The sequence below is a fragment of the Diaporthe citri genome, assembly GCF_014595645.1.
Source record: "Diaporthe citri strain NFHF-8-4 chromosome Unknown scaffold_4, whole genome shotgun sequence".
Lineage (NCBI taxonomy): Eukaryota > Fungi > Ascomycota > Sordariomycetes > Diaporthales > Diaporthaceae > Diaporthe > Diaporthe citri.
This window is the reverse complement of record NW_025064849.1, coordinates 1,815,155-1,827,317: the sequence shown is the minus strand read 5'-3', so window position 1 is coordinate 1,827,317 and position 12,163 is coordinate 1,815,155. Positions and strand designations below refer to the sequence as shown.

General features: G+C 29.1%; 1 protein-coding gene across 1 annotated transcript; it reads left to right on the top strand.

Annotated features, from left to right (window-relative positions):
* Window positions 1–10,189: 10,189 nt before the first annotated feature.
* On the top strand, window positions 10,190–12,163 carry INS49_009688 (uncharacterized protein; the record flags this gene model as incomplete). Its single annotated transcript, XM_043170416.1, has 6 exons — window positions 10,190–10,227; window positions 10,303–10,604; window positions 10,664–11,299; window positions 11,411–11,595; window positions 11,659–11,797; window positions 11,883–12,163. The coding sequence occupies 6 exons, from the start codon at window positions 10,190–10,192 to the stop codon at window positions 12,161–12,163; spliced, it is 1,581 nt and encodes a 526-aa protein (XP_043024981.1).

Below are 12,163 nucleotides of genomic sequence, written 5' to 3'. Positions count from 1 at the left end.
TTTAAATATTTTTATAAAGCTAAATTAATTAATATATAATTAATTTACTTTAAGTTTAAATTAGCATTAAGCTAGCATTATTTTTAAACTTTACCTTATAAAAAAATTTTTATACCTCCTTAAATAAATTCTTTTCTTTTATTAACCTTAATTAATAAAAGCTATACTTTTATTTTTTTATAATAATTAAAGCAATTATACTTATAATAATTAAATTAATTATATATAAAATACTTAATTTTACTTATTAAAATTACTATAATATTAATATTTATTACTTTATTATTTTAAAGTTAAGTATTATCCTTCCTTATTATAATATTAAAAATATCCTTATATTACTATAAAGTTAAGTAAAAGGCTTTAAATATATTTAGCTACTTTTTATAATTAAGCTAAGCTTTTACTATAAAGATTAAGCTATTAATTATTAATAATATTTTATATTTATTTAATTAATTTTAAGCCTTTGCTATATAAGCTAATTAATTAAATTAAGCAAAAAATTTTATTATTTCTTTTTTATAGCATTATTATAATGTAATTAAGCTAAGCTTAATATACCTTTGCTTAAAAGGGTTCTTAAGTATAAAGCAAACCTTTTTTAAAAAGCTTTTTAATTATTTCTTAAATATTTTTATAAAATTAATATAAGGTAAAAATTAATTATAAAAAATTCTTAGTTAACTAAATATATAAAAGAATTAAGTTCCTTTAGCGTTAATTGCTTCCCTATTTATTATAAACTTAGCCCTTATTTTTATTAATTAAGTTATTAAGTATTCTTAAGATAAAAATTCCTTTAAATAAGGAAGAGCTTAATAAGCTATTATTATTTTTTTTTAAGTTTTATTATATTAAATTTTATATAATTATATTATAAGTTTATAATATAAGAAAACTTTAAATATATATTATAAGTTAGCCTTAAGTTATTTACCATAAGGTATTTAAATAAGGTTTATATTTAAAGTATAAAGGAAAAGGTTTACTTTTTATTTATATCTATGCTAAAGCTTATTCTTATAAGGCCAAAGCCCATTAACTAATCACAATAAGCAAAGCTTAAACCGTAATATAAACTATATTAAGTAAAGCCTTTAAAATTAAAGGAATATTAAGTAGCATAAAACTTAAATAAAGAAAAGAAGATTATAAAGATAAAGTTAAGAAAAGATAAAGTATTAAATAAGGCTAAGCCTTTAAACCTATATTTTTATATTATAAATTTATTAAAATGCATTTAATATAAGGGGAAAGGAAATTTATAATATTAATGAAAATATTATAAAAGCTATAAGGTTATAACTTATAAAGTTAAAGGCATTAAAAGGCATATATATACTTAGCTTACGCTATATACTTACTTAATTTAAATAATATGCTACTTATATACTTATTATTATTATAATATTTAAATTAAGGTTATAAGAAATTTTATAAAGTTTTATATTAAAATAATTAAAATTATTTTAAAACTTTTATTTTTTTTATTAAGTTATTTAAATTTTTTAATTTAAAGTAAAAAGAAATGGTTTTTTTTTTATAAATAATTACTTAAAATAAATCTTTACTTTTTTTTATTATAACTTTTTATTTTATTAACTTTTTTTAAACCTTTTTAAACTATTATATAATAGCATAACTTTAATACTTAAATATATAAGGCATTATTATAAGAGTATAATGAACTTAAAACCCATGCATTAAGAGCATTATAATGCATGTAAATAAGCAACACCCTAAGCCCTAACTTATAAACTTAAGGGGTTATTAAAAGCACCTTAAATAAGTATATTAATTAAAAACCCTATTTTAAATTAAGATTAGCTATTAAATTCCTATAACTTTATATATTAATAAATTTAATACCCTTACTTAAAAGTCCTTATATTAAAAAGTATATAAGGAGAAAAAATGGCCTTAAGATTAAATAAAGAGTTAATAAAAGTTTTAAGTATAAATTAGGAAAAGGCTTAAAAAAGGAAACCATTATACTTATAAGTTAGCTTAAATAAAAAGAAAGTTTTATTAATAAAGCTAAAGAATTTTAATAAAGATAAAGAAAAGTAAAGCTTTTATATAAAGTTTAAATATAAGCTTATTATAATTAAGTTAAGAAGTTTTTATAAACCTAAGTATATTAAGCTTATTTTATAAAGAAGTTATAAGAATTAATATTTTAACTTTATCTTAATTATATAAAATCTTAAATTAATTAAAAATACTTTAAATTATAAATTTTAAGTATAAGCAAAATATTAATTATAAGGATTATATATATTAAGCTTAACTTACTTTATTGCTATATAATATTTTTAAAATTAATATTAAAAAAAGCTAAAAAAGGCTTAAGCTTAAGATAATAATAAGCTAAAAGCATAAAATTCCATATTATATAAGGTTTATAATAATTTAGCTTAAACTATATTCTTAATAAAGCCTGCTTATAAGCCTATTTTAGCCTTAAAAGAGTTTACTTAAGCCTTAACTTTTATTTAAAAGAAAAAGAAATGCTTAAAGCTAAAAAATAAGAAATAATATTAATGCATTTATTACTTAAAGAAAATCTTTAAAGATTTAAAATTAATAAAAATATAAAGAATAATATTAAAGAAGGTAATAATTAAGATTAAGCTGCTAAATGGGTTTCTTATGGATATAAAGTTTACTTAAATTGCTTATATAATAAACTTAAATTTATTATGCATTTAAGCTAAATTTATAATTAAGGTTAAGGCAAGCTATTTAAAGTTAGAAATAAGTAATATAAATTTAAGCTTAATTAATAAGATTATTTATAAAATATAAAACCATAATATAATAAAGAGGTTTAAATAGATTATTTAAAAGAATTTAAGGAATATTAGTTAAAGGTTCCTTATTTTTAAGTTTATTATTTTAAAAAAAAAAAATTTAAAAAGTATTTATAAAGAATGCTTAATTATTTAATTAAATAAATATATAAATAGTTTAATGTAATAAAGAAGTTTATTAAGCAATTCCTAGCGGGTTATTAATTACTTTTAACTTTAAGTTATAAGAATTGATATTTATTCTTTGCTATGCATTAAGCTTTAATTATTAAATTTAAAAAATAAGCCTTTACCTTAATTTAGCTTTTTAGGTTTTATATTTAATTAAGCTAAAATATTAATATTATTTAAGATATAAGTGCTTAATATAATTTTTATATTAATTAAGCTGCGGTCTTTATAAATAAAGTAACTTATAGGCTTTTAAATAAAATCATTTAAATTAATATAATACGCCTTTATAACTTATAAAGCCAACCCTTAGCTACTTTATATAATAATAAAAAGGAAAGTAAAGGTTGGGATTTAAACCATATTATATAAATCCTATATTATAAGGGAATAGCAAGATATTACAAGCTAGTTATTAGTTTAAATTTTAAACATAACTATAATTAGCAATAAGCATTTTAGCGCTAAGTAGCAAGCTAAAATAAATAAATTATAAATGCCATTTTATACCTTAATAATTAACTCTATAATTAAAATATAATAATAACGAATCTTAATAATAACGAAGCAAAGCATTAAATAAGGCTATTAAAAAGCATATTATGCAAAGATTAAGATATATATGTAGAGTTAATGATGGGAAAATTAAATTTAAATAATATCCTGGCTATATAGCTTTAAAATAAAAATTTAAATAAAGGGAATGATATATAAAAGGCAGCATTATTATTTAATTAAGGAATAGAAAAAACTTTACTTATAAGAAGTCCTACTTTTAATCTTAATATTTTGGCTAATTTTATTAATTAAGGAAATGAAATTATTAAAGATAAATAAGGTAATAAAAATGCTAAGCAAAAGGGTATGCTAGCTTAGGATTTTAACTTAAATTGCCTAAATAATAAAGGTAACCCACTTAATAATAATAATGAAAGTTTAAAACCTAGATTTAGGAAAGATTTTAATATAAGGGAAAAGATAAGGTTTAAAAGGTAAGAATGTATTAATTAAGAGGCATTATTTACCTTATTAAAAGGCATATAAATAAAAAAGAAAAGATATAAATAAAACCTAACCTAAAATAGCTTAATTACTTACCTTAATATTTTAAGCAAAAAGAATATATTATGGTTAATATTTAGGAAGGATAAAAAGCGGTTTCCTTTAATATTTTAAAGATATTTAAAATAAACCAAGCATACTTACTAACTTATATTTAAAATTATCTTAATGTTACGGTTTGGGCTTTGCCTATTGTGATTAATTAGTGGGCTTGGCCTTATAAGAATAGGCTTTAGCGCGGGTATAAATAAAGAGTAAACCTTTTCCTTTATACTTTAAATATAAACTTTATTTAAATATCTTATAATAAATAACTTAAGGTTAGCCTATAATATATATTTAAAGTTCTTTTGCATTATAAACTTATAATATAATTATATAAAACTTAATATAGCGAAACTTAAAAAGAATAATAGCAGCTTATTAAGCCTTTTTTTATTTAAAGGAATTTTTATTTTAAAAATACTTAATAACTTAGCTAATAAAGATAAAAGCTAAGTTTATAATAAATAAAAAGATAATTAGCATTAAAGGGGCTTAATTTTTTTATATATTTAATTAGCTAAAAACTTTCCATAATTACTTTTTACTTTATATTAATTTTATAAAGATATTTAAGGGGTAATTAAAAAGTTTTTTAAAAAAGATTTGCTTTATGCTTAAAAACCTTTTTAAGTAAAGATATGCTAAGCTTAGCTTAATTATATTGCAATAATGCTATAAAAAGGAGATAATAAAATTTTTTACTTAATTTAATTAATTAGCTTATATAATAAAAGCTTAAAGTTAGCTAAATAAATATAAAATATTATTAATAATTAATAGCTTAATTTTTATAATAAAAGCTTAGCTTAATTATAAAAAGTAATTAAATATATTTAAGGCTTTTTATTTTACCTTATAGTAATATAAGGGCGTTTTTAATGTTATAATAAAAAAAATAATATTTAACTTTAAAATAATAAAGTAATAAATATTAATATTATAATAATCTTAATAAGCAAAATTAAGTATTTTATATATAATTAATTTAATTATTATAAGTATAATTATTTTAATTATTATAAAAGAATAAGGATATAACTTTTATTAATTAAGGCTAATAAAGGAAAGGAGTTTATTTAAGGGGGTATAAAATTTTTTTTATAAGGTAGGGCTTAAAAGTAATATTAACTTAATATTAACTTAAATTTAAAATAAATTAATTATATATTAATTAATTTAACTTTATAAAAATACTTAAAATTTAAGAAATTCTTATTAATAAAGTAAATTATTTATAATTAAACATTAATTAATTATAAATTATATAATAAATTTATAATTTTAAGATTTTAAATAAAAAAGCTTATATAAAAAGCTTATATTAAAGGATTATAAGAATATTATTAACTTAGCTATTAGCTTATATTTAAATAATTATTTTTTATTAGCTTACTTTAATTAATATATTAAATTATAAGAGCTAAGATATATTAATTATAAATAATAAGCTAAGCCTTTAATATAATTAAAAAGCATTAAGGTATAATTAAATAGTTAAGTAAAGAGCAATATTTAATTTATAATTAAACTATAATATCCTTTATTTTTTATTATATAGCTACCTTTTAAGGCCCGTTATAAGAATTTATAAAAGAAAGATATATTATAATTTAAGCTTTACTTATTATAATTAATTAATAAGCTTTAGCCTTATAAAAATAGGCTTTAATGTAAGTATAAATGAAAAGTAAACCTTCTTCTTTATACTTTAAATATAAACCCTATTTAAACACCTTACGGCAAACAACCTAAGGCTAGCCCATAACATTTAAGTTATTATTATAAGCTTAATTATTAAGAAATATCTCATTATAAGTATAAAATTAATTAAAGTTATTGCTAAATATATATAACTAGGCTATAAAGCTTAATTATTAACCTTTATATTAATAATAAAAGAAGATTAAGTATACATTATTAAGTATTGCCTTAATAGCCGCTATTAATAAATAAAAAAGGTAGTTTAATTAAATTGCAAACTTCCTAAAAAGATAAAGTACTAAGGATTTACTTAATTTTAACTTAAGCTTAGTATTTAATAAAAAGGGTTGCTTAATAAATACAAAGTTTAAGTAAATTATTTATAAAGTAAGCTATTAAAATATTAAATCTTAAGAAACCTTATTTAATTAAAAATACCAAGCCTTAAATTAATAATTATTTAAAAAAAAGGATAAATTTAAAGAAAAGCAAAAGGATTGCTAAAAATATAATCCCTAGAATTCTTGCATTATTTATTAGAAAATTAAGTAAAGAAATATAAATAGCTAATTTATAATTAAAGTTATAAGCAAGTTATTTATAAAAAAATAATAATGCAAATGCAAGGAATTTAAAATAAATTCCTTTTAATATTTTTATATAAAATAAGCGCTAATAAAGGTTTACTTAAAGCATTAAATATTTAATGCCTTATAAATTAAGATTTAAAACTTTATTATATATTTTACTCTTAATAATAATAAGCAATAAGGAAATTAATTAATTAATATAATTATAAGTAATTAATAATATAAAACTTTTAGTTTATTAAGTTTTATAATATTATATTAAGTAATTAAAAACCTTTATAAATTTAGCTAACTTAATAATGAAAATTACTTAAGAAATTTAAAACTTAAGGGATTATATATTTATTATTAATTTAAATTGCAAAACCTACTTAATAAATTAAGGTTTTCTTTATTATTTTATAAGAAATAGCAATAAGAAAAGGTTATATGCTTTTTTAAGGGATTAAATTAAAAATTATATTGCTTAAGTTTAAAAAAAGGGAATTTTAAATAATTTTTAATAAGCTATTAAAAGGAACCTTAACTTGCTAAGCCTTTAATTCTTATATTTAATTATAGCTAAAGATAATATTTTAAATATTTCTTAAAAATTTAATTAAAAAGCTAATAAAGAAGGTTATTATTTAAATATTAAATCTTTTCTTTAAGATTATTTAAATTTAATTATTATTAAGCCTTATAAAAAGAAAACTTTATTAACTTAAAATAAGGAAGCTATAAAAAGAAAAAGAAAAATAAGTATTTCCTTATATTATTTTAATTAAAAAAATAATTTAAAAAAGGCTTTATATAAATTAAGATAAAAGGGAAGCTAAGTTAAAGAAATAAAGCAAGTAATAAAGATTATTATATAAAGAATATATTGCTTAGGGAAGAACCTTATAATAATGGCTTAGCAATATATAAAAGAAATAAATTAGCTTTAATAAAATAACTTAAATATAAAGAATATAATTAATTTAATTAATAATAACCTTAAGGAAAAGTTTAATTTAAATAATAATAATAATAATTAAGATAATTAAAATATTAATTAAAAAAATATATTAATTAATTATATAATTAATAAAGATAAAACTTTAAAATTAAGTAATAAGAATAATAAAGATAACTTAGCCTTTATTTAAGTTTATATTTAATATTTTACCCTTATTTTAATTATTATTAAGCATAATAAAATAAATAAGGATAAGCAAGCTTATAGCTTTTTAAAAATGCTGCTTTAATTAAGAAATTAATAATAAATTAAAAATGCTATATTAAATTTACTAACTTAATATAGTATTTAATATAATTTTAAAGTTATAAAAGGGTTAATAAAGAGTTATAATAATAAAGAGAAATTTAAAAAAAGATTTTATAGCCTTTTATAATAATATAATTCTTTATAATTATTTTTTTAAGAAAAAATTAAGATAAAAATAGTTATTAGCATTTATTTATTATTATTAAAGATTTAATTTAAAATAGGTACTTATAAAGGCTAATATAATAATATAAGTTTTTATTTTATTTTAGCATAATAAATATAATAACTTGCAATTTAAATTAATATTAATTCTTTTCTTAATTTATTAATAAAAGTAAATTAAGAATAGGAAATATATATATTTATAATGATATTATTATAATTTAGGCTTAGGGTTTTGCTATTAAAAAAAGGGGGTTTATATAATATAAATAGGGGCGTTTAGCCCTTAAGGGCCTTAAATAAGTAATTTTTAGCTTTAAAGGTAAACTTAAATCTATTTAAGCAATACATACCTTAAATCCCTTAAATTGCTCATACTGTTTACAGTGCGATATATCTTCTCATACGGGTCAAAGAGTTTCAAAAGCCTGGGCCGGCAAGGAATCCAACTCACAGTTCTTTCCACTTCCATCAGTGGCCAGCATTCACAAGACAACCTAAGCATTTGGGTTGAGAGTAATATACACAGCTGCATGAGATGTGTTGTCGACTCAGACACAAGGCAAGATATGTAATTACCCTACTGACCCTAATTAACCAATTTCTCAGGCTTAATCCTAATTATTAGCACTTACAATGTGGACTTGGAAGGTCTCCGAGACGGGAACTTCAAATGAAAGGGACCGCAAACAAGACAGATCTCTACGCCAATTTGTGCTCTCGAGAGAGAGTATGATCACCTGGCTGCCGAAAACACCTCAATGTACATTACTTGTGGCAAAGGCTTACGCTTTCAGGTGCTGCAGGACAACACAATATTGTATACACCAAATGAGACGCTCGGCAGCCCTGTAATGCTAGCACAAACACGCTGAAAAGCAGATGCCGTGAGAACTGCCTCCCCTGTTCCCTGCCTGAGCCAGCCGATTGGGACGCCTCTACTTGGCTGCAGATCGGTCCCGGCAGTGTTCCCGTCCACCAACGCCACAAGTCGCTAAACACCTGGGCACGCATGAATAAGCCTCAAGCTACCAGTGTCCGAAGAGCCGCAATGCAAGATTGATGATCCCGAAGACGTAGATGCTACGTTGGAATTCGCCCCCTGGCTGTAGACTCAGAAACGGACTGCTGCTGGACCCAGAGTCTAGCAAGAGGCGGGTTTCGCCCACTGACTGCTTAAACCTTGCGAGACCAAGTCACAGAAGAAAGGTCTATCGAGAGGATCGTGGCTTCGAAATGTCGTGCTAGCCGTTGTAAGAAGGTGTGCCCCTGCCGAAGCACCAAAGTGTGCACTGCATTGCTTTCGATCCTGCAGATGGACGGGTATACTGGCCTGCAGCCATATCAGGGCCGCAACCTTGACAACACGGCTGATTCTTGCGTAGCTTCCATGCCATCACGATCCCTATACACCAACACTGCGGATGTGGAGGAGTGGAAGAGTGGAGACTAGAAGAAGGCGACGAGTGAACGGCCTGGGGAGTGTGGGATGGTGGGAGTGGAGGGGTCGAGGCTGTTTTGGGGGAGGTACGGCTCCTGCCGGGGTGGGCCTTGCCGTAATGATACAGGCGCGCCAATCAGACAGCCACCCGCCAGACTCTCTCCAAGAATGGTTTCTCTCCGACGACGCTTCCCCAACGTACCTCAGTCTTCGCTGCCAGGTCCAGTTCTCTGCATGCCTTTGGTACGCGTCGCAAGGCTCGAGGATGTGGCGTCCGGAATGCTCTATGAGCGACTCCAGCTGTACCTGGGGAACAACTTTTAAAGGGAAGCATCTTTTCCACGTGATTCAATGTTCTGATCGCGAACCGTGGGCCGAGGCCTGGTCAAGTCTCGCTCCCGCCTTTTTGAGTCCCACTGCGAAATGACGTTGACTGTGGACCTCAATGCTGGGCAACATCGGTCCTTTTCCCAGCGTCGAGAGGGCCTCCCCCGTTTCTCCAGAATCTCTACCCCAACCGTGACCAAGATCGTCACTCCCACTTCCCCGAGGGGAAATGTCTGTTTCGGCTAGCCCATGACACAGCATGGTCTGACGGACCCGTCGCGCAGTCGCCAGCAATGAGAGCCTGCCTATGGCAGCCGTCCAAAGATTGGGTCGGCTCGACGTAGGTGTGGTTGGGTACTTGGGAGGAGCATCCCTGACCATCCACATTGACAGTCATGGCCGCCCCTGGAGCCGCAGGACGAGCATCGAACCGAGCGTAGCATTGCTCTTACGACCTTGCTGGGCAGCATGGCGTTGCAGCCGACTCGTAGCCGACAATAAATACTTCGAACATCCCCCCCGTCTGGAGCACCATGCGGATCCCGAGTTGTCCTCCAACCGATCTGCCTCTGAACAGACCAGACCTGCCTTGTTGGCCTGACTCCATCGGACAACGGCAGCCATGTATCGAATCTGGAATATCTACGTCCTCGCCGGCTTGTAAGGACCTCCCACATCCCCACCGAGGATTGCAACCTCTTGTATGTTCGTATTATTTGCTGACCTCTTGTCTAGCGGCACCATCGGTGGGGCTTTATTTGGCTTCGACGTAAGCAGCATGTCTGCTTGGATCGGCAGCGACCAATACCTCGAGTACTTCGGACATCCGGACTCGAACACCCAGGGAGGTATCACCGCGTCGATGAGTGCCGGCAGCTTCATCGGCTCGCTCGGCGCTGGCTGGCTGTGTGATCACATGGGCCGTCGTGGAATCCTCCAGGTTGCCAGTATTATTTGGGTCATTGGGGCAGCCCTCCAGTGCAGCGCCCAGAACATTGCTCATCTCATCGTCGGGAGAATCGTCAGTGGCTTAGCCAGTAAGCTCTTCCCGGCCCATGGTACCCTTGCCCGTTCCTGATTCACTGACACCTGCCAGTCGGCATCACCTCATCCCAAGTTTGTGTCTACCTTGCCGAGCTCGCCCCTGCCAATATCCGCGGCCGCATTGTTGGTGTCCAACAGTGGGCCATTGACTGGGGCATTCTGATCATGTATCTGATTTCGTACGGATGCGCCGTCTCTATCGACACCACTGCGTCCTTCCGCATCGCATGGGGTGTGCAAGGCATACCCGGCATCGTTCTCGGAGTCTCTCTGTTCTTCTTTCCAGAATCCCCTCGCTGGCTCGCCAGTAAAGACCGCTGGGATGAATGCATCGATGTTCTCGCCGGCCTACACGGCAGTGGTGATAGGGAGTCTCCTGTCGTGCTAGCCGAGCTTGATGAGGTCAGGGAGGCCGCAAACCTCGCTGCCGAGTCCAAGGATCTTGGTTACTTGGGACTCGTCGCCCCCAACATGTGGTTCCGTACCCTGACTGGAGTTAGTGCCCAAGTCTGGCAACAACTCCTAGGCGGAAACGTGATGCTTTACTACATCGTCTATATCTTCCAGATGGCTGGACAGGGCGGGAATGCGGGACTCACAAGTGCTATTATTCAATACGTTATCTTCTTGGTGACGACCGGTGCCGTTCTCCCAGTCATAGACCGCTTTGGCCGGCGAACGCTTCTGAGTAAGTACCTTCCAGTCTTGCTACCTCAGAGCTGGACGTTCCATGAGACATCTCCATCATGTGGCTCACTACACATTCTTCTTATATCACTTGCTGACTCTGCGTACACAGTTGGTGGCGCCATAATCGCCTGCGTGTTGCATTTCATCGTCGGTGCCTTGATGGCTTCGTACGGACACAAGGTGGATTCGATTGATGGTAATGAGATTTTGACGTGGGAAATCGAAAGCACTTCCGCGGCCAAGGGAGTCATCGCCTGTTGCTACATCTTTGTCGGCGTTTACGGCATCACCTGGGTAAGCTTCGCCTTGCGTCAATTGGACATATCTGCTATGTCTCTCTGCTAACCACAACGCTAGGCGCCCGTCGCATGGATTTACGCATCAGAAGTCTTCCCTTTGAGATACCGAGCCAAGGGTGTAGGCGTGTCTGCTGCGGGCAACTGGATCTTCAACCTAGCTCTAGCCTTCTTCGTCCCACCGGCCTTCACCAACATCCGTGAGTAATATTCTACCCCAAGTCCAAGGATTACTGCCATTGGCCAGGACTTCGGGTTTTATTATCAGCTGCTAACAGCTCCTAGAATGGCAAACGTACATGATCTTCGGAACCTTCTGTGCCGTCATGACCATTCACGTCTTCTTCTTCTACCCTGAGACTGCTGGAAAGTCACTCGAAGAGATCGATGACGTCTTCGAGAGCAAGACACCTGCTTGGCGGTCGGGCCAGCTTGGTACCTTCCAGGACCGTCTGCATGAGGTTGAGCGCAAGCAGGAAGGTGCAGAGACGACCCATGAGGAGGCGGCTTCTGCTCATACGGCGGCGAAGGCGGAAGCGAATATTGCTCATGATGAGAAGGTCTGA